Here is a 23,814-nt window from a genome sequence, read left to right as displayed (position 1 = left end):
TGTGAATAGCTAGGGATGCTACTGTTTTGAGCTTCTGTGAGTACCATTGAGATGTTTTGTTGGACTAATCATAAATTCTTGTCATCTTGTGTTAGTATGTGGTACATGTAGATGAAGGCATACACATGCTGAGGCCGCATTCTCCTAATTCTTCATCTAGTACTATCATAAGTGGAAGCAGCTCTAGCTCAGGCCATCGGGGTCAGCGGCTCAGTAATTGGAAAAAGATTGTTCAAGAAAAGGAAGAGGCAGTCGCAGCTCATGAAGTTGATCAATACTTAGATGCTGCATTGGATCCAACTGATGAAGAAGATCACTTTGACATCCTGAGTTGGTGGAAGATCAATAGCTGCAGGTATCCAGTCTTAGCTGCGATAGCTAGGGATGTTCTTGCCATTCAGACCTCAACAGTGGCCTCAGAGTCATGTTTTTCAACAGGGGGTAGAGTAATTGACTGTTTTAGGAGCTCATTAACTCCTAAAACTGTGGAGGGGCTGATTTACATGCAAAATTGGATGTTAGGTGATGATATTGCAATGGTTGAAGTAGATGCTGATATACCAACAATGATAAACACTGATTTTTATGAAGGTCTTGAGCTAGGTATACATTTTAACAAGTGTTTATACTTTATACTTGTTGACCGATTTCAATTCAATTTGACATTATACATTTAGACTTACTCTTGGACTGTCATTTTTGTAGATCATGAGGACAATGCTTCAAGCAAGAACAATTGTCCACCTCCAACTCCAAGAGGAAAAGGAAAGGGGAAGTTTGTACCGGTGGAAAATGTAATTAATGTTTAGGTCTATAACTTTGTTTGATGTTTGTTTTGTGACTATTTAAGTTTATGATGGACTATTTGTCAATGTTGTTAATTGACTTAAGTTGATTACTTGAAATCTTGAATGATAATTGTCTCTTAAAATTGAGAAAATAGGTATTTTAAAGTCATGGGACGGTGGGATTAGGCTCGTCCCGTCCCGATCCCAACCGGAATTAATCCCGAGTGTGATGCATTCTTAAAAACCCGCGTCCCGTCCCGATCCCATCCCGATTCAAAAGAGTGGGATGGGACGTGGGATGAGCCCCGTCCCGTCCCATCCCGTCCCGTGCCCACCCCTAGTCTGAATGACTACATATCCGTTTATTTCCAAATTTAACGTGACTAATGTTACTTAGTCAATACATTTTTTAATTGGTTCATTGTCAAGATCTCACTACGATTTTTGGCTATAAAATTCTCATGTAGTTCAAGTAAACGAATATACGAGAATGTCTCGATGCATTTATGGTTTCATTACGAAAATCAATATGTTAATGCAATATAACGTATTACATACTACATGACACTACTTACATAAGCCCACTATTTTAATTGTCGCATAAGTCAAGCTTACACGATCTTTGTGTGGCGCAATGTAATGCACTATATTCCACCGTTTTAAAATATGGTGATGTTTTCACAAAGTTCTAATTGAACTAACGCTCGTACAAGATTAGGGGAGTGGCAAACTATAACAGGTTCATGAGTTACGGCCTTGGCAATATCCCCAAGATGTTCCGTCCGCCACCCGGTCTTACCCCTAATGACATCAAAATTGGCTAAGCCAAGGGCCATTGGCAGCCCCTACAGCCGCCCTACTGGCCCCCCCTCAGCCCCCCTGCGAGGCCTCCTGCGATGCCCCCCTGCAGCCCCTGCACAGCTCCCCGCACGGCCTCCGCAGTCTCCCTCGTATGGCCTCCTCACGAACTCCTAGCCTTTTCGGCTCTATTTTGTTTACGCCAAAAACCCTTTTTGGGTATGCATAGACAACACTGATCCTTGTATTTTGGATGTATGGTATATATGCATGATATTTGCATGTCGAAATCACTCGTGAATGACGTTTGAGGGTCTAATACCTGTAAGTAACGTTAAGCAGCCATTCGGGACTATATAAGTGCACTTACCGAGGTTTATATTGTGATATTTATATGTCTTGACCTAAGACTTCTTGTCTCTATATTCTTATTTATGAATATGTTCCAGAGACATTGAGTGCATAGCTAGAAAAACTTAAAGCTATTAATGGATTTAGTATTTTAATCCATTGTGACTACGATGACTAGATCATCACATAGAATCAAGAGCGGTTTAAAAGCTCAAGTTGATATGCCTTATGACGTTATGATTCTAGTCACACACTTTTATGCATCAAGAAAGCAATTAAACCTATGAAATGGTTTTTGTCATAGTAGTTGTCTACGTTGTTGAATTAACAATGAAACCATAAATAAAATAGGTGAGACGATAAGCTACTTGAAGACAATACATATGCCAACGTGTATCACCTACAAACTCATTGTGAAAGAGTTCTTATGTATGGCTTCTAATGATGTAACACATCTCATGAGTCAAAATAGTGTGAATTGTATTCTTTCACGATACTATGATTCGAAATAATGAATCGATGACTCGTTTAGGCTATTGTTTTTAGCAAATAAGTTAACGGATCAATAAAATTCCTCCAAAGTAATGGAGATGCACTCTATGAATTATCATGTGCATAAGCCTCCTCTATGATCATTCATTAACTATGCTCAATCTCTAAGCCTATTCTTTAGCTAAATTTTAGGAGTGGGATATACCCTCCTACACTAAAGAGAATGAGACATAAGATGGAAGCCTAGATCGGCTTATCATGATTTACTTTGAGGATACAATATATTGTGGTGATACATATATCATGGTTAAACTCAAACCATAACACTTAGATGTTATATAGCACCCAAAACAATGACAAAAGTTGAAAAAATATTAAATTTCAGAATTTACAGATTGCGGACTTGTCATTGTGAGGACCGGTTCACCTACTTTTAGGTGGGCTATTGAGGTTATACTTACAGACATTGATTCCTAACATCCAAGGCTACATACTCACAATATTGGAGCCCATTTGGAGACCTGGAACATGTTGAACCGCTCGACACAATTTGGTCACTGACCTTCAGCGAGTATTTCAGACGGTTCGGTATCTTTCTGAACGGTTTCGGCAGTGAAGCCAGTCGCATTGGATTCCTAACACCCAGGTTTACTTGTTACTAAAATTTCGTAGAATTTGGGGTTTGAAAAGTCAGTGAACCATTCAAGGAAGTGTAAAACATAGGTTCGATATTGGTTGTTAATGTGCCTAGGCTTCCAACAAACCAGTAATTTGAACCATAAGCTACGGCTTGTAGCATGTCTTGTTTTACAGTATCCATCTATACCACCATCATTGACGTTACGGTTTTAACGATTTGCATGTTAGTGTTTCAAGTCTAACATTATGCATGTTTGTTAACAGATTATGTTAACGGTTTATCGTCTACATATTTGATGTGCCAAATTGCGCCTCCAAAAGCGCATAATGATGAGTTATTTGATGTTGAATTTTGTCTTTGAATAAGACATGAACTTTAACCTATGTCCGCTTATATAAAGACCTTAACAGACGATCTCGTTTAGTCACTTTTGATGAGCTAGTCTCCCCATCGTTTGGGGGAGAGAAGAACAAGTTTGTTCAAAGTTCAACGACTTGGTTTTGTCGTGGTTTGTCCCACTATGCCTCATCATGTTCCTAATAGTCCTATAAATGGAAGTGATGAGATTAGAGATACATACATGCTGCAACTATGCCTGTAAGGATTGATCTCCGACAAAAGGACATGTAGTCACTCTTTGTTGGTGACGTGGTGACTCCACAAATGTGGTAGTTGGTGTCACTAGGCCGTGGCTTTTACGAAAGTGTAGAGAGACCTCTTCGTTCGATAATACTTGTTGAATGCGAGTTATAGCACAACTTGATTTATGATCAATGATACTCACTCATATGTTTTCTTGGATGATGGTTATCATTGGGGGACACCTCAATGTCAGTACTAATTCAAATGAGAGATCTCGAAGAATGATGATGTTGAATGAGTTTGATGCCAAACCATACATACTCTGTTGAAGCAAAATTCCAACATTGTAGATTGACCTACATGGAAAGTGCTATCCGGTAGGAATTGATGGTGATGATCGACCCATGTCGCCGCCACAGCCTCCTGGAAAGCCGTAGGATCCAGTTTTAACAAAGAGATAGGTCATTGGTCAAATAATGCCAACACCGCAAATGTAAATCCTATTGGTTATACCTTTGTTAGGCGTAGTGAGAAGGAGAAGAGTTTAGACTCACCTTATGGGGCAAACTCTATAGCAAAACGCATTGAAATCAAATATGAGACGAGTTGTTCTCATAATACCTTGTCAGTTAAGTGGTTTTCAAAACAATTGAATTTGCAGCTTGTGGTCACATATCATCTCGGTTAAGATTGAGTTAAGAGATGTAGATAAAAATCATGAATGGATTAGTTTTAACCTAATTCAAATGCCTCTAGACCACGGAGTGCGATAACTTGATAAAGTTAGGGATATTAAAATGAAGTGTGATGAACTCTTGATGAACTAAGAGTCAAATGAAGCTTTCCCAAGCTCCTTGCTCAAAACTCAAGGCTCACCACCCTAACAATGCAGAAGAATTCACTTCGAAGACTTTTTATTACATAGTCGGGATTAGACATCCCCATAACCCCATGTTCATTATGTATGAATGGATGAGCAAGAGCGAAAATTAAGCAGTTAAAGCTTATAGCTAGGGTACTCATTACGCATAAGTAACTTACCCATAACTGCCTGGGGATATGCAATATTGCATGCAGTTGTACTTAGAAAAAGATCTTGAGAATACTAGATCTTAAAAGTGATGACCGTTATTAATGATGTTATTCATCGGTTGGTTAAAGGTAGTAAGGACGTTAAACCAATGCCTAAAAGTATTCCATGAATCAGTCAAAGTCAGGAGAAGACGTGTTTCCGCCGTTTGAGCGATGATAAGTCTTAGGAGATGAAACTCTCCATTTAAGTACGATATGTGTATGCATGTACTTGTTGTAATATACTTGACTCGACACCTCATTTGGTTTAAACTCATAAGGCCAAGATGATGGCTGAGTGCGCCCACACATATGTCAATGCTTGATCACAACACGTTATGACATCAAATCCTATATCCCAACACAAAAGACACTTTAATGAAGCGATATCATAATCTGTCCAGATTCATAGGTCAACCCTTCCACGGGACCTATAGGGCAGTTCACTTGTTGGAAAATGATGATTTGGGTATCAGAAAGCTCTATGTTTTACTTTTCAGGAACACCAACCATTTGAAAATATCTATTATATAGAGTAAGTTATAGCTGTTTTAGTAAAATAGGACAGATCTGTCCGAAACCTGCAGCTGAGTCAACTTCGACAGTGCTTTGCGATTAGCTCAGAACAAACTAGGTTGTGAGCCATATATCACTGGAAATACACGGGTGTGTACTTTCCATAAATGTTTACGGTTAATCCATACCTATTGTATTGAAGAAGTTATGACTATTTATGTATGTGAAGGTTAAACCACGTGTGAATCTGTTTTTCATTGCAAACTCTTATTTTGAGTTGTTATGTAATTCTTTTTATTTTGTGCCATGTACGGATAAATGTACATCTTTAACATAAGAATGTTTGGCGATATTTGATGTTCGAATCATTGACCCACTGCTAATTTTGAAGAATGTGAAGAGCGTTCGTATACGCTATCTATCTAAACTCCAAGATTGAATTACCGATCAGGGGGAGTTCGTTTGTAGACTTCAGGGGGAATCCATACCACATCTTATCTTCAACTATAGTTGGTGCAATGTGTTTTTTTTTCCTTCGACCAATTTTACCCAAGAGGTTTTTGTTTTGCTTGGCAAGGTTTTTACCGAGGCAACAGTTATGCACCATGACACATTAGGATCGCGATACAAGGGGAAGTGTTGTAGGAGAATTACTCTCTGTAATCTTCCGATGTATCTCATCCTAATTAGCATAGGTTAGTCTAGATAAAGAAAGATATATAATCTCTTATTCAACGGGATACTCAATGTAATGCCTGTATATAAAGCCTCCTTATCAATGAATAAAGATGATGTTTCTTCCTATTTGATGTGTATTACATTCTTCTGTAACACATAACATTATTCAAAATAACAGAACTCTAAATTTGTTCCTTGCCCTTCTCATCCGAAAAAATCAATCTTGGAACCACTGCTTGTTCCTTATTGTTCTTTGGAGGGTTATTGTTCTTCTTGCTTGGAGGATGTCCTCTCCTCTTTTTGGTTTCCTCAGAGCCTTCACTAGTGCCTGGACTCCCATTAGCAGAAACAAAGGAACCATCATATTGCTCAATCAATCCCAAAGCTTTAGCAGTCAGCCTCACACTTGGTGTTCTCTACCTCTTACCCTCTTGAACTGTTGTCGGCATCAACTCACAAGTGATGACCTTCAACTTCTTCGGGGACGCAATAGGAGAATCTAATCTTCCTCTTTTCTTTGTCGGAGACTCCACAGTCACCTCCTTAATAGTTAAGATCTCCCTACCCTCCGGTGGCTGCACCAAGTCCCTCTGGATGATTACCGGTTTGCGCAGAGGCACAATGGGGGCGAAACCCGACGACACTGAGGAGCTAGCCTGATCAGCTTGCTTGGTTCCATGATCTCCCTTGAACCTAAAAAGACCACCACCCAAACCTACACTCGCAAAACTTCGCAAAGAGCTCAGTAATACAGGTGTAGAGTTAGAAGGAGACTGTATAACACGAGTACATGGACCAACCCCATGCATAATATTTTTGCAATTAGGGCAAAGCACCATAAGATTCTCAAATGTAAAGTCGATCTCGACCTCTACACCCAGGACAATCTTTAGCCCTTTTCTTTTCAAAAAAAGTTCGGGTGAGAGATCGAGCAACTCTAACCCTAATAGCACCAGGTGAATCAAAGGTACGTTCATCCAGTTGAATCACAGATCCAACAACAGAGGCAACGTTGAGGATTACCTTCTTCTCTTCTAGTTCCGAAGAAATATTAGTGATGCCAACCCATAAATATAGAGAATTCATGGGGACTTGTTCCGGATCTTGAAGACCATCATACTCCTTAAAGAACACGGGGGCCTTCAAATAATATCAAGGACCTCCCCAGAACACCTTATTGCGATCATAGGCTAGATCAAACTTGAAAACAAACTTGTTATTTTGTTGGGATAACACCTTGAAGCCCCGTTTGAGAACCCAAATCCTACGAAATTGGGATTGCAAGTCTCCAATCGTATAGGATTTGGAGGTGAGAGGCTTAGCAAGGAGGTAAAGCTTGGAGTTGGTGCGCACTTTGGCTTCTTTGTTCATATGCGAGATACCAATGACTTCGTCCTCATCACCCCTTGCAAGGGAAAGGAAGGCAGCAAAACTTGCTTTCACTGTTTCGAGGGTGGACGACATGGATGCTTGAGAGAGGATGGAGATCGACAACAAGGGCTGTCAAATTGTTTTAGGGTTTGGAAAGCTATCAGAGCATGAGCTCTATTGAGTGGCTAGGGTTTTGCCTCCTAGCGAATATCGTTTTTGGTTACTGTAGAAGAGCTCATGCATGGTCACGATATGATTTTGTCGTACCAAGATATAACGCATTTTTTGATTGTTATGATAAAGTGATTTAAAGTTCACATCTCAAACCAAATGATAATGGATGAAGTAGCCCAAATTCTTATAAATCCACATGATAGGTTACATTTTCCCATGTGAGATATATATTCTCAACAATAGCATCCCACTTAAACTAGGAAACTGACGTACACAACTCAAGCCTTAAGACATATTAGTACAAAGTGCAAACAACCTTCTAACATTTAGAGAGTAGAATGATGATATATTTTTAAAGTGGAGTATGGATGATCGATCAATGCAATTAGTTGCATGTCTTAATTGTTAGTGAACTGATCTGTCAAGTTACCGGCCGGAGGAAAATGAAGAGGGTTAAACCTTGTTGGGCCACAAGTAGAGGTAAATAAAAGATCTCCATTTTCCCTTAGGGTGCCCTCGAGAGAATGTTGTACTGTTATCGTGTGAATCTTCTAATATCAGAAGCTTCTCCTATGTCCTCGAACTTCTGCGTTAAACTTTACAAATGTGACTCTTTTCTATTACAGAGTCTCTAGCATGTTTTTCGTTCGTGGAATTTGGCAACTAAAAACTCGGAACTTACATTATTCCAAAAACTCGGAACTTAGTCCTCAACTCTTACTAGCTATCATTTCCTCCATTGATGCAGCCAAAATAAGCTTTGTTGCTTCCTCGAGCACTAGCAGAAGGGTGCTCCTGACCTTGGTGTTCGTCGCTCAATAATTCTTGGTAAAAAACAAAAAAAAAATCTTTTTCTACAAATCTTCGGGTTTGGTCGAGACTGGCTTAACATAACACCAGCCACTCTAAAGCCCACGATTAGGAGACCTAACATTAAAAGAGCAAAAATCGTATTGTAATTGTAAAGAGACCTTTCACCAAAAATCCTAATCCTACTAGGCCTCTACCGATCACATATCCTGTTCTAGTTGATGAGAAGTCTAGCTCTAATGCTATGTTCAAAATATAGGCTTGATTCATAGTTTACTAGGTGTGCATCAATTGAGATCTTAGTAGTCGTATTTTCTTTATTTTAGTCTTTTTTTTTTAGATTCTCTCTACTATTATAAAGTGAGTATCTAAAAATTTTACTAAATTGTGAATTGTCAAATTTATCTCTCTATAATTTTATCTTCACACATAAACAGAAGAATAATATTATAAAAATATAAATATTTCACTAATGTGTTTTATCAAAATTATCATTCGTAAAAAACGAAATTATATAAAATAATTGTCTTTTAAAAATATATTTTAAATAAAATTTTACAAACCATGCCACCAAAATATGTGCTATCGGATAAGTATGAGGGTAGTGTGAATAATGAAGTAATCGAACTATTAATAAAAAAGAAAGAATTTTCGACATGGATGTAATGAAAGAATGAAAGAGACAAAAAAGGTAAGAGTAGCGTAGCACATGAATAAAAAAGAAAACAAAAGAAGAGAAAAGTAAAGCGGTAAAGTGTGTAAGCATTAAATAAATTTCAAATTGGAAAACTTTCCTCTTCAAACCGTCCCTGTCTTATTCACACTCTCACTGCTCTCCTCTCCGCTTCCAATGTCGCCGCCGCTCCTCCTCCTATTAAACCCACTCCTCCTCTCCCACGCGCATTCATCTTCATCTTCTTCTCCCGCAATCTTCACCGACTCCCCCTCCATCTACGAATGGCAGTCCGCGCGCGCCACCTACTACGCCGCCTCCGACCCGCGCGACGCGGTGGGCGGCGCGTGCGGCTACGGCGACCTGACGAAGGCCGGCTTCGGGATGGCCACGGTGGGGCTCAGCGAGGCGCTGTTCGAGCGCGGCCAGATCTGCGGCGCGTGCTTCGAGGTCCGCTGCGTGGACGACATGCGGTGGTGCATTCCGGGAACCTCCATCATATTAACGGCGACGAACTTCTGCGCTCCCAATTACGGCTTCACCGCCGACGGTGGGGGCCACTGTAACCCCCCGAACAAGCACCTGGTGCTTCCGATTGAGGCCTTTGAGAAGATCGCTATCTGGAAAGCCGGGAATATGCCGGTCCAGTATCGCCGGTTGGTTTCTCTCTCATTCCGATCATTCATTCCTTACTTGTGCTTTTACCATATGCAGATATATCTATCTCTGTTTCTATTTAGTTACTATAATAATTGAATTGACCAGAGGATTGACTTGTATGCTACATGTTACGAGTCGAATTGTTTAGCTTGTGCCTTACTCATTAGCTCATTACCTTAGAATATGTTGTTAGGGTACCTAGGATAGTTCTTAGCGAATCTGGCAACGTTTTGTTATGACCGCAAGTTAGAAGAAGCTTGAAATTGAATAGTCTTTTCCGAAATATAAATCATTTGCTTCACTAGCGACTTTAAACAAGCACAAAACTCATCCTTTTTTCTGAAAGAGTGAGTCTTGCTTATGATGGAGAGCATGGATTGATTTGTCGTGCACAGTTTTGGAACAACTGAGGCTCTGTCCAATCTGTATACTTAGTAGTGTATTAGTTTAGTTCATTTTACAATTGTCAACCTAGTCTAGAACTCTACATTCAATATTCAAGGTTTTACATTTTACAAGGACCTAATAATGCTAAAAGCAGAGTTGGTAATCAAATCAAGTGTTTTGTTTAATTATGGTATGCGTGCCAGGGCTCTCATTATGTATCTTATTCTATTTGCTGTTCACACACTCCTTGAATGTTTTCTTATTTGGACTCTTTTTCTTGAAAGAATCTCCTTCAGAAAAACTTTCTTCCCCACATAACATCTACTACACATTCACTGAGCCTTGAAATAAATCCTCAAACTGAGTCTTTATTTCATAGGATATCCCAGCATTGTAACAAGCAGCTCCGGTTGAACTCTTTTAGCCTTTGTTGCATCTTTGTATTTGGTTTAAATCTACAAGTATTCGTATTATTCTATGTATCAGTGTCTTCAAACCACTAGTTTATAGAGTTTAAATCCAACTACAAAATCAATTTTTAGCAGGGTTTTGCTTATACGTCTTTAATTGATCACGTTTGTAAAAAAGAATTAAAAGTGACACTTGTGCTCCTCTTAATTGGAGGACTTTGGTGATTTGAGTTTGATATGGTTGTCTAATTTCCTACTATCTGGTTCAACGTTAGCACAATTATTAGCGATAGGCATCACCAAGACTAATATTTTAATTATGCTACAGTTGGACTCCATGTTTCAACTAATGTTTTTGTTTGAATTTTTCTGTCTTGGTTAAAGTCAGCAAGGAAATCAGAATTGGTGTAAAAGCTTTGTTCATTATTGGTTACTACAAATTTGAGCTCTTTTGTTCTTTGAATGCCAAGTTGAATAGATAATGTGTTGGCTACAGTGAGATATATAAGAGATGGTAGAACCTGGTCTCATGATATAGCTTTAAATGTTAATAGATACTCTTTTAGCTCAGGTAGATACAAAGGAGATGCAAATAACCGGTTATCATGAAATTGCTCTGAATGTGTGTTCATTCTTTGGAATATAACATGCGTGTATTTGGAAATGGTACAATGACAGGGTTAACAGACAGTGGTAGATGCAAATTGGCTTCAGTCTCAATAAAAAAAACTTGAAGCTGTATGGGATTGGATGATAGTGATTTAGTTTTGATTTGAAGCTGTATGGAATTGCGTATGCTGTCCCGCTGCAGCTTTAAAACTCCCCAAGAAAATTAATCAATTAGAGTCTGTTTTTCTTTCCAAAAGGAACCAATTAGAGTCTGAATACAACATGAAAATAACAAAGTAGTTTCTTATCTGTTTTCATTTTTCTTAGGCATCATTGATTCAGCAAAAACTTTCACATAAAGCTCCTGTTTTTTTGGGGAATCTTCCACATGCAGTGGTATAGCATCTTCCCACACAACGATGGTGACCTTGGGGTTTAGAAAATTGAGTATGTAATGTCAGATGATAGAGGACATTGAGTATATACAGTCAGGAGTTGCATTCATTCGTGCCTACTGCACTAAACTAGGGAGTGGAAGGGCACATTTGCAGGACCATTTTGTTCAAAAATGATGTAAACAGGTAGGAAGGTAACATTAAATTTAGACTGGCTCAATTTTTGTTTTCAAGTTCCAGAGAAATAAAAGATTTTAAAGCCTCTTGTTGTCGTAGTGGGACGAGCGATAGGAAAGATTGAAGTTTGGGACATCTCTTTAGGGTTTAGGGTTGAAGATTACACTCTCTGATCTATTATTCCAGATTGGCAAGTATGTTTTCTCTTTAGTCAGTTGACCATCTTGTTTTGTTGCTCTTTTCTTAATGTGATTTCTTGTCCGCTTCTTTATGCTGTTTTTCTTGTCAATAGAAGGTGAAAAAAAATGGTACGCAGAAAATGCAGAAACACAAATTAAAGGTATGAGATTAAACTTTCTGAAATTCATTGTTGCATGTGCCTGTCTGTGCGTTCTGAAATTCCTTGTTGCAAGCGCCTGTGTCTGTGTATATGCATAAAATTGCTCTCTGGAAGGCTGGTAATATGCCTATCTAGTATCTCAGGTGGGCAGCTAAAGCAACAGTTCGCCTTCATTAGCTCCTATTTTTGCTTTGCTTTGCTTTCGCTTCTAGTAGGTTTTGATTTTTCTTTACTCTTTCGTCATCAGATGTGATTTAGTAGTTCTAACATCTCATTTATAAGCATGTTGCAGATCCACATTAAATGACTTAAATTGATAAATTGACTGATGTACTCGGATGAGTCCCAGTATATTGATCGTACCATTTTGGTTTCTTTCTTTTGTTTTTACACCCAGTCACCCACAGATGAGCTAGTTACATTGTAAGTGTTTCTAGAGTTATGTGCAGTTATGGCACAACCAAACTTAGTTATATATTGTTGCATAAGCTGCAACTGCTTCCAAAATTCTGCGGGAACATATTACTTGAAGTGCTTGAAGGTCAATGTTGCATAGAAATTTTAGAGACAGCAGCGTTTGACAAGTGACCAGAAAGGAGAATAAAAGAAAATTCTCCGTTTCTACTCAAGCACTGTTTACTTATTGCGGAGAACATGAGATGATTTGACTTGCACTGTTTTTTGTTTGCAGTTTAGTTCTAAGGCAAAAATTCTAAAATAGAATAGTTGAGTTCTTGTTCAATGTGTATAGGTTAGTGCTTTAATTTTATACATCTTGTGGACTTGCTGAAATCAATGGTTGAAAATATAGCATTCCTTAGTTAGAGCGGGTTTTCTTACTGTTATTCCGTTTATGTCGTGAGCTTGCAGTCTGAATCTACTTTCGACTTGGCTAATAAGATAAAGTTTGAGTAATGGTTGAGTTGGAAAAGTGGGCATATTGACTAACAAACCTCTTAGTGCTAGGCAATACAAGTGTTTTGAGATAAAACTAGCTATTGGCTTACATTCTGAGAACTAAGGGATGTGAGAAGAACTGTAAGTTTTTGCTGGGTTTAGAATATGTACCATCAAGCCTTCAAGTAAGTCATTAGAACATTTCTGAAGTACATAATTCATAGGTATCGTGGAACCCCAGCAAGCAATTCTTATTCAATTTTGTTAGTTATTTTTTTTAAATTTATAACTCTCTAACTCCCTAAATCGTTATTGATTCAAGTATGAATCCCGTAATTCAAGCAACCTGCCTCTTGCATTAGTGGATTGTGGATTTTGAAATGCCCTTGCAAAAAGTTAGTATCATGATACATTAGAGTAAGCCTGGTTTTGGCTTACCTTTGTTGCCCAAATTTTTAAAATGGTTCTCAGGATCATCCAAAAACTGATAGACGATACAAGTGTTTTGGCTTAATTTTGTTGCCCAAATTTTTAAAACGGTTCTCAGGATCATTCAAAAACTGATAGACGATACAAGTGTTTCTGATATTTATTGTGGCGTGTGTATGTGCGTGCTCTATGTAAAAGAGAGAGGGAGCAATGCGTTGCATATATTTTAAATCTCGCGCTGTTCATAACGATCCAATGCCTTTGATTGATATCTATATGTAAATATAAATTTTTTCCTTATTTTGTTGAATCTGTTGGATACAGGATTAAATGTAGAAAGGAAGGAGGAATTCGGTTTACCATAGACGGGTCAAGTATCTTTATTTCAGTTCTGATCAGCAATGTTGCGGGCACTGGAGACATAACTGCAGTGAAAATCAAGGGTTCAAAAACTGGTTGGCTTCCAATGGGACGGAATTGGGGTCAAAACTGGCATATAAATGCTGATTTGAAGAATCAGCCTCTTTCTTTTGAGGTCACAAGTAGTGATGGGTTGACAGTTGCATCTTACAATGTTGCTCCCAAGAATTGGAACTTTGGGCAGACCTTTGAAGGGAAGCAGTATGAGTCTTGAAAAACCTCACCTTGTAGGAGAACTAGTGAAAAAACGACTACTTCCTTACTCTTCCCCTTTTTTTGTTTCCTTTTTCCGGGGCAAATAGCTGTTAGATTGCAAAATGCAAATGATGACATCTTGTACAAAAGATGAATGTGAAGGGCGTGAGATGCTTGAGGTCCTAAGGTTGCTGAGACTGATCTCTTGTGAAGGGATGGGGATTATTTTGCTCTCAGGATGCTTTGATTTAGAGTTTAAGCTCTGTCAATTGCGTATTGTAATTTGGTGATTATATTCATAGTTCATGCTATTAAAATCCTGCCAAGAGTTTCAGAAGGTCTCTAATAGTAAGTCTTAAGTTCTTGACAGGTAGTGATATAGGCAATAAATTTCTTACCGACATCATTATTCATTCCTTGTCATCCCACTCAAGATAGACGTAAAAGACGCACCCCATATCAAATTGCCTGAGTATGCATGATAATTGCTAGATTGACTGGATTATTATGTGATCTGTAATGTTCCGCACTTTAATTTCAAAGCGGGTTCCAAATGAGACTGCCCATATGTATATAATTCAAAGTTTACCATCATCCATGCACGTGATTTCAATCGATAAACGCTATAGTAGCTTTTATAAAGTGGAGTAGATTAACCAATGGCCTTAACCAACTGATATATATCGGTGCTTTCTTGGTTATTAATTAGTTGTGTTATTGCATATGTTTATGTTTTTTTCCTGAATGATTCTTCTATACCATTGCCGCAAATAGATCTCTCGCTCATCTTGATAGAAAGAATCAAAAGAAAGAGAAGCTACTTCTATTGGTGGGTAAAAATTTCGAATACTGGAAAATTAATCGGGTATTCGACAGTTTCATTAATGAATGTTTCAAGATAGCCGCTATTGGTGGGCAAGAATATTGAATACATGAAAATTTCATTGAGAATTCTTATCCACCAATAGCCGGCCCTATTCCAAAAAAAAAATTGTTATTATGTGAGAGAAGAATATTCTCTAGGTGAATGTGAATCTAAGGGAGGAATAAATCCAGGTGATGTTGAATCCCCTCAGGGCGAATCAAGTGAGGAGTACCAGCAACTCTCAAAACGAATTTGAATGAGGTAAAAATCGTACATGATGGTTTAGAAAAGGAAACAAACCTGGCCAGGCATGTTACATAAAATAACACACCCAATTACTTGATCATTCTCAATTGGATGGGATTGAACCTCAATTATTAGGAGCTTTATGTCCACTATTAAGCAATTACGCGGCGGAACCATTAAAACAAGAGAGTTTCTATTCATACATTCAAAAACGGTATTTTAGATTTCTTTACTCAATGGATCCCCATTTTGCTTTTACATATACCTAAAATACTATTTAGACATTCATAATTTTTTTAAAATGCCTATCAATAAATTTGATATATCAAATCAGACTACAATCAATTAATTTCTTTCATACTTTATTTCAAATTCATTTATTATATGCAACTCGAAAAATGTATAATAATCACACAAACTATCTTAATTATCGAATTAATTCACTCTTCCCCGCGTTTTCTAAATTCATAATAAAATTGATAAACTATTTTTTCATTCATTGATATATAATATAATATATATATATATATATCTGTGTGTGTGTGTGTATGTGTGTGCGCGTGTGTGCAATTCATCAATAATTAACATCAACGTGTATGAAATATTTTAATCTCTCATGAACGAGTTTTGTTCTTTGGCTCAAATCAAAGTTTATGGGAAATTTTAGATAATTATATAGTTTATACATTAAATCGTTTACATTCAATTTGATGTTAATCATCTACATTTAATTTTTTACTTATGATGTTTATAAAAAAAAGAAGGTAATCAGTTAAATCATTTTATACAATTTGATATCCCATTTTGGGATTTACTAGCTATAAATATAAAAGATAATTATCTACATTTTTAATTTAGAATAGAAAAGTTGAAATTTGTTTTATGGTAATTTTATATACATTGGCTAAGTCAAAACTATCTAAGACAAAAAGGGAGAACCAAGTGTCATTTTGGGAGGTAGAATAGATACTCCCTTAAAACAATAAAAGCTCAAACTAAATAACCATTTTCAAAGCCTTTTGCTACTGGGACAGCGGGACCTCCAAAATTATTCATTAGACCTCCACTATTTCTTAATTATTAGATTACATATATGTCATTTTGTAAAAGATAATTTTAGACATTAAATTTGATAAAAATAAAAGTATTTAATTTTTTAATAATTATTCAATAATAATAAAAATATGGTTGTTTACAAACCCCGTCAACAAAAGTTTAGGTTTAACGTGAACTAATGAAAACACGAAGACACCACCATCTTCTACCTCAGAACCCCCAATTCTCAAACTTGGACGGGAGATATCAACTCAGTTTTTTCTCAAAGATCAAGTCGATAGCACATCCAAAGTAGCAAAAGCACCACAGTTGCCCTCGACGGGCAGCAGCGTACTGTACACTACAACTAGGCTTTCGTACTCAGAATTTACTTACAAATTTCCTGTTAGTCCATGCCAGAAGTTCATCCGCTTGTACTTCTTCCCAGCTTCATACAACGCAAATTTCAACATCTTGAAAATCACTCTTTTATGTCAAAGCCGGTGGTTCCAGACTTCTCAAAGACTTCAATGCTTCTGTCGCTAGTACAGATTATGATGGCGAAGAGGCGTTTATTAGAGAATACCTCTGTTTTCAAAGGCGACGCCAGTGTTCGCTCCGGTGCAGAGCGACCAGGAAAAGCCCCGCTACCTCAAACTGAGGCAGGTTGCAGGAAAAGCGACCGGTGGGGCGTCGGGGCGTCCGTTTTTTTCCAGAAAAGCGAAGCTTGGTGCGGAAGCGAGAGGTTGAAGACGAAGACAATGTTAAAAAGCTTTCATCCAAACGACACCGTTTGGTCCAATTCTACGGGAGCCTTTATATTCAATCATGTACTCTGTTGCTTTCTACAATTAGTCTTGAATTTGTGGGCATTTCTTGTTCGCTTTTGGTTGGGCTGGTCCTTACTTCATTTTTATGTGAACCCATAAATTTGTAACAAAAGAAATATTGGATTTATATACATCTAATTTGGTTTTAGAATTATATATATATAATTAAAATAATTATTGTTGGAAAGGCCGTCGTTTTAGGTCGTTTTAGCGTGCCGATGCTCTCGCCTATCGCCTTCGCCTTTGTATTTGCCTTCGAAAACATTGGAGAATACTGCGTCAACTTTGAACCAGAACAGAAGACTCTGAACACCACATTCACTCCCACCGATGGTGCATACGCGTTTATAAACGAGATTGAAATCATTTCCATGCCAACCAATCTTTACTATTCGGCAGCTGAAGGCAATGGCGCTAGTAATCTCGGTGGTGGTACTAGTTATCACGTTGAAAACAGCACCGCTCTGGAGATGATCTACTGAATCAATATTGGTGGCAGTCCAGTGTCTCCGAAAGAAGACACCGGGTATGTACCGCACCTGGTATTCAACAGACGAGTTTTACTTGGATTATGTAAGTAGGAAGTTAAGCTTTGTAGAATCGGGAAAAAAACTTGACCTGAATTTCACAATCATTCCGAACTACACTGCGCCGGAGAAGGTGTACCTAACCGGCCGAACAATGGGAGTGGGACCAAACCAGGCCATTAACAGGGCCTTCAATCTGACCTGGGGTTTCTCGGTTGATCCTCAATTTTCTTACTTGGTGAGGCTCCATTTCTGTGAGGTTGATCCTGATATTACCATGGCTGGAAATAGAATGTTTCAGATTTTCGTCGTAAATTTAACGGCTTAACGGGATGCAGACATAGTCGGATGGAGCCACTCATGTTGCAATCAAATGGCTGAAAACTAATTCTTCACAGGGCAGCCATGAGTTCATGACATAAATCAAGATGCTCTCTAGACTGCGTCACTGTCATTTGGTGTCTTTGATCGGATATTGTGTCGATCAAGGTGAGATGGTCTTAGTGTACGATGATGGTCGCTCGATTACTCGACATCAATATTTAACCTTGTAAGCATCGTTAGTAGTATAAAGCAAGAGGGTATCGTTCACAAACCGGGGATCCAGCCAGGGCATAGGAACACAAACAATTAACAAGAATTCATAAAGATATAAAGGAGTTGATTTATATGGTCGGATTGAAAGATAAAAACATAAAATAAAACCTAAACTAATATATACATGTGATCAACCAACCAACACATAAGCAATCACCAAACAAATCATGTAAGAACAAAGCCATCAAATTCTATTCTCAATCATGTTCATGCCGTAGGTATCAAAGTTCAAACTAAGTTCGATCATGCATCAAGTTCCTACTTGGTTCCTAATACATGGATACATTCGAGCTTAACTACTTATCTTTCTACGAAATCTAACATACCAATTCATCATGCAATTACATATCACATAGAGAAATCAACATGTTTCAAGTACCTATCCAATGCCGAACTTAGAATCAAATTCGGTGGAAAAACCAAAGAACAATTAATCCACTACTTGTATCATAATCGTTACTAGCTTTGAATGATTAACATATGCAACATCAACTACTTGTCTTAATCACACATGCAATATAAGAACACACTGAAATTGAATCAAGAACATAGAACAAGTACTCACGGCATAAAAACAGAAATCATTGAAGAGAAATCAAAATCTTCATATCATTACACAATTCGAAAGTCACAACTATCTCATAGACAAGATTGAATTAAACTTTAACAAAACCAAAAACAGAAATCATCCAAGAACAAGAACATATAAAACTGAAATAAAACATGAAGATCATAGAGTTACACTTTGAAATAATCCTACGGGGTTTATTCCAAGCAAACGAAGATCCAAGGCTACTTGCTTCGAATCCAAAGGATGGAAAAATGATGAATTTCGATTTTAGGATTTCTTGGTGGATGAGGGACTGATTCGGCATAGCTATGGCTTATGCTTGTGTGCAAGGTTGATGATGAATGAATGGGAAGGCTGAGCCTCTATATATAGGAGAAAATAAACCCTCTTTGCCGTCCCTTGTAGGAGATAGAATTCAATTGGGAAGCTGAAATCTTCTTTGTTATGGATTTTGATTCATGTACTCCAAATCGAACTTGATGTAGGAAACCAAATCCAATAGGGAGATACATATGGGCTGCACGGCATCTCTCCTTGTCCAACTAGGAATAGCTAGGCCGGCCTCTTCTTCTCCTTCTTCAACTCGGATATGATTTCCTTGTCTCACTAGGAATGCATCACGGCATCTCTACTCCTTGTCCAAGTATGATTTGTCTTTCCTGAAAAGAAATCGACGATTAAGGAATATGAAAGAATGAAAATAGGAAAGTAGAATCCTAGTCGAGTAAGGAATCCTAGTTCAATAAGGATTTCTAACACTTAGCACAATTTCATCATCAAGTCATTCAATTTTGGCATAGCTCTCCTTAGAACATACAAATGACAATTATGAACCTAAAACAACTAAATAAGAAGTAACACAGCATAAGAATATGGCATATATACATTAAGAACGTCACACTTTGTGCTCCTATCATACGAGTACCTGGCACGGGGGACTCTCAGTGATCATTTGCACCACACCAAGAAACCACATCTTCCTTTGAAAGTACGGCTTGAGATATGTATAGGTGCAGCACAAGGTTTGCACTACCTTCACACTGGTACCGAAGGCACCATCATTCACCGTGACGTGAAGAGCACGAACATACTGTTAGACGAGAAATAGGTGGCCAAGGTCTCGGATTTTGGGTTGTCCAAAATGGCTTTCATCACAATGTCCAGGACCCACATTAGCACCAAGCTGGAAGGTAGTTTCAGATATCTTGACCCTGATTACTATAAGCGTCAAAAATTGACTGAGAAGTCCGACGTGTACTCATTTGGCGTTGTGTTATGTGAAGTACTGTGCGGGAGGCAAGCTGTGACCATGGTGGATAATAATCGAATTGGCCTGGCTGGATGGGCGAAGAAGTATCACAGCAATGGGAAGCTTGATGAGATTGTCGACCCTAAAATGAAAGGTGAAATTGCAGTCCGATGCTTGAATAAGTTTGCTTCTATCGCAATGAGTTGCATTGATGAGAATGGGATCAACCGGCCGTCAATGGATGATGTTGTGAGAGGACTTCAGGTTGCAATACAGATGCAACAGAATAATGAGGATTATATTGAAAGGACGGTTCGAGAGGAGATTCCATCGATCAAAGACAGTGAAGGGTCTTGTTCTAGTGCAAAAAGTGGTGGGGCGGACGAATCCGTCCAACAATCAACCAGGTGTTCAGGATAATAGTGTGCTGATTCTTTGAGAGAGATCAAAACCCTAGCAAAATTATGCCGCAGCCCTTCCACCTGCACAACCTTTATTCTGACGCATTATATTCATCTAAGCTAGAGTGGGGGCAACGAGATTGATTCCTGAGTAACAAGATAATTTATACCAATTCATGTTTGATTACAATTCAATTATATGTGAGATTTTCTATGCTGATTTTATTGTTTCTAAATTTAGGGTTTCATGTGGATGTTAAAAACAAGCGATGCGGTCATGTGACACTAAGGTGTTGAAGAAAGAGAACGCGCCGATTCGTAGGTGTTTGAAGATGTCGAGCCTGGGTGGCACATAATGGCCGACGACAAACTTGGGAGCTCAAAACGCAGCCGCATGAGCGAATGGGGGCATGACAAATTTCCAAACGATAAGAAAATTCTTATGCTCTTTTACTGCTTGAAGTTCTTATATATAATTGAATATTGACGACCTGTTAAATGTTAATCTCAAGTATATAGCTAGGGCACAACGTGATTAAGCTATTAAACCATAATTCACCTGTTGACGAGATCCATCGGCGCTGCATGCCACCCTCCTTCTCACTGTGTCGATCCCACCCACGCACTCGACCCGGATTTGTCGATCCCACCCATATGCCCGACCCGGATCTACTCAATCTGATCCACGGAAAAAAAAGGAAATTTTTTGTTTTGGGAAATCAGAATTTACTGAAGTGGTAAACTAAAAGGTAATTTTAAAAATTATCACATAGTGATTTTTAATTCACTATTTCATTATTTATGTTTTACCAAAATATTATACGGTAATTATGTAATTTACCATTTAATTATTTCCTATTTTGTTGTCAACTTACCACTTATTGTTATGGTAAGTTATATATATATATATATGATTAAATGTGACCTAATCATATAATTCTAATTGTTTGTATGTAACGTATCACTTACATTACGACGATTAATGCGAGAAATACGATGATCTAATCGACAATGAAGCAACATGAAATTATGAGATCAAGAATCGCTTAATATGCGGTTTATATGGCAAACTCGCATGCAAGTAAGATCTCAATTATATTTCTTGCTTATAAAATTTCATTCATATATATGAAATTATGCATGTTACGTGAGCAAAGTATTCTCTGAATTTTGAACATGTTATATGCTATGTCAATTTTATTAAATAAATTTATTGCTCGGCATGTGAATGAACTATCATGCTACTTTTTGGCATTATGATTATTGAGCATATGTGAGCAAATTATTTTGTGTATATTGCTTAATCTGGCTAAATTACTTAACCATGTTAAATGATATGCTCTATTTGTTACATATGCTATGTTTATATAATTTTTTATTTAGCATATGATATGAGCATTGTCATGATAACGAAATTTCATGATAATTTTATAATTTAAAAACAAAGAGAGGACAAACATATTCTTGTGATAAAGTATTTTCATGAAGCATCGAAAAATATGACCATTTCAATTCTTGATCTTGCAATCCAATTTGTATTTCTTGGAAATTAATTAAATTGTATATCTTTATTGTGATAAAGCAACTTCATACAGCTCCAAAGTGGTCATAATGTATTTTGGTATGCTTAATTTTCGTGTAAGTCTATTTAGAACTTTAGACTATGAAACTAATAAGTCTCGTACTCTATTTACAGTTAAACCAACACAACATATATTGGACTCTAAAGAATTTGAGTACCGACTTTCCCTACAAGTCAACCAAGGCTTAACTATGATCGAATTTTGCAAACATGTTTTCTTGCACGTAACTTGGAAGCATATTTAAAATCTTGAATGACAAAGAAATGTCTCTCGAGGTAAAGAAATGTCTTTCAGAACTTTGGATAATAATGAAGAAATAACCTTAAAGCAAAGGGCAAATATTATCAACATGTAGGTTCATACAAATCGATCCATGGCAATTGATAGCAATGTACCGTTTGAAAATGCATAGGGGATATGATATGAGCAATGGAATGCCCTCTTACAAAAAGAGTATAAAATAATGAGAGTATGACAATTTGAAAAAGTATCTTCAATATCAAACTACGAGGAGAAAGCTCCTCAATTTTAAGAGCGACACAAATCTATGTCAATTCAAAATATTTCAAACTTCGATTACAGTCTGTCACTAATTTTCCAAGTTATAATTGTAATAGCTATTATATATGCCTAAAATTTCGGTATTGAGGTACTTTTGAATTGGACAAGACCTTGATGTAATCGTTGACATACAACCAAGGTTATGACTTTTTCTCAATGAATTGAGAATATTCGATTATTAATCGAGATATACGCGGTTCGATTTTTAATATCTGACTTTGCCAAGTACCGCATAAAGTAAAACAACTTCACAAAATATTAGAATGACATGAATAACTGAATGCAAAAAAATGCATCATGCGATCTCCACAGTAATAGTACTGAAGAATAATCGTACTATATCCGTTGATACATATAATAATATTAATAATATTCGCTAATATATAATTTTTCGGGATTCAAAATATACATGCATTATGAGATGGAGATATTGTTTTACGATTCTATCAAAATTACTCTAAAGAATTTGGGTTTATATTCTATTTTCATGTCTTACCTATATACTTCATTGACACTTTATGTAACAAGGGTCAAAAGAAGACAATCGAACCCGCATACGTTTTAAATATTTATGTCAACGACTTTCCATATGAAAAGAGTAAGTGAGATTATGATTGACATCCTTTGCATTATCTCTAATGATTGCGGATGTAACCGCATATTACAGAAGTTTATATGTCCATTTAGAAAGTATATATGAAATTGCTAAATTGAATCCCACAACATCAAAAGAAAATGAATTTCGGGATCTTGACATATTTGGGGTTTGACATATATGTGTATCTATATACTTAAAGAATTATATACATATACTCATATTTTGGATAAATATAAGTAAAAACAAATGAAACAAAGAAATTGTAAAAATCCTAGAAATATAATTTTATGGAGGAATTGAAAATGTGATTTCATCCCCATATTTCATAACCCTCTTAAGGCTGAATCGTGAAATGTTTGATGCACACGTATATGCACTAACATCATATTATGCTTCTTATATTCATTGTGATTACGTATGTAAAACTAATAATTCAAAGCTCATCAATCTCTTAAAGAAATCTGGATTGAGATCATCTTATGCAAAGAACATGTATTGTTACTATGTTCAAGGATTGAATCAAACGGAAATTATGTGAATTAATTCAACCAACTTGCAGATACTTTAAATAATTTATGATGTTGGTTGATGTGTCGACACGCTGGTCACGTGTCATTACACCATTCACTACTAAAACTAATGTTATTTATGCTAGTTACAAACCCACTTGGTCACACGGAAAATGACTAAAGTACTAGTCTTGATATTGGTAAATGGTAATACGCACCAATTTTTCCGTTTAGGGTAACGTAATTTTTGCATAAACAACTTATTACTCACTAGTCTTGGCTATCAAACTAATCATTGTCAAAGAAATTATAATCGATAACATCGAAGGATCGAAATACTTGAGCTCGCCAGGATTTACACGGATCTAGAATCCTTGAG

At 37.2% G+C, this 23,814-nt stretch overlaps 1 protein-coding gene and 1 pseudogene across 1 annotated transcript; both read left to right on the top strand.

The window, feature by feature from the left end:
- The first annotated feature begins 9,102 nt into the window (after positions 1–9,102).
- On the top strand, positions 9,103–14,176 carry LOC126786777 (expansin-A13). Its single transcript, XM_050512701.1, has 2 exons — positions 9,103–9,600; positions 13,573–14,176. Exons 1-2 carry the CDS (start codon positions 9,122–9,124, stop codon positions 13,880–13,882), a joined length of 789 nt encoding a protein of 262 aa, XP_050368658.1. The 5' UTR covers positions 9,103–9,121; the 3' UTR covers positions 13,883–14,176.
- Positions 14,177–17,057: 2,881 nt separating this feature from the next.
- LOC126803484 (receptor-like protein kinase FERONIA) lies at positions 17,058–20,203 on the top strand (annotated as a pseudogene).
- The last annotated feature ends 3,611 nt before the right edge of the window (positions 20,204–23,814 follow it).

The sequence above is a fragment of the Argentina anserina genome, chromosome 1 (genome assembly GCF_933775445.1).
Source record: "Argentina anserina chromosome 1, drPotAnse1.1, whole genome shotgun sequence".
NCBI lineage: Eukaryota > Viridiplantae > Streptophyta > Magnoliopsida > Rosales > Rosaceae > Argentina > Argentina anserina.
This window is presented reverse-complemented; position numbering and strand designations above follow the sequence as displayed.

Bases quoted from the DNA above. Each gene is read 5' to 3' on its own strand.
- LOC126786777 (XM_050512701.1), top strand. From the start codon at position 9,122: ATGTCGCCGCCGCTCCTCCTCCTATTAAACCCACTCCTCCTCTCCCAC. The intron at 9,601-13,572 runs GTTGGTTTCTCT...TGTTGGATACAG, and splicing joins ATGCCGGTCCAGTATCGCCG to GATTAAATGTAGAAAGGAAG.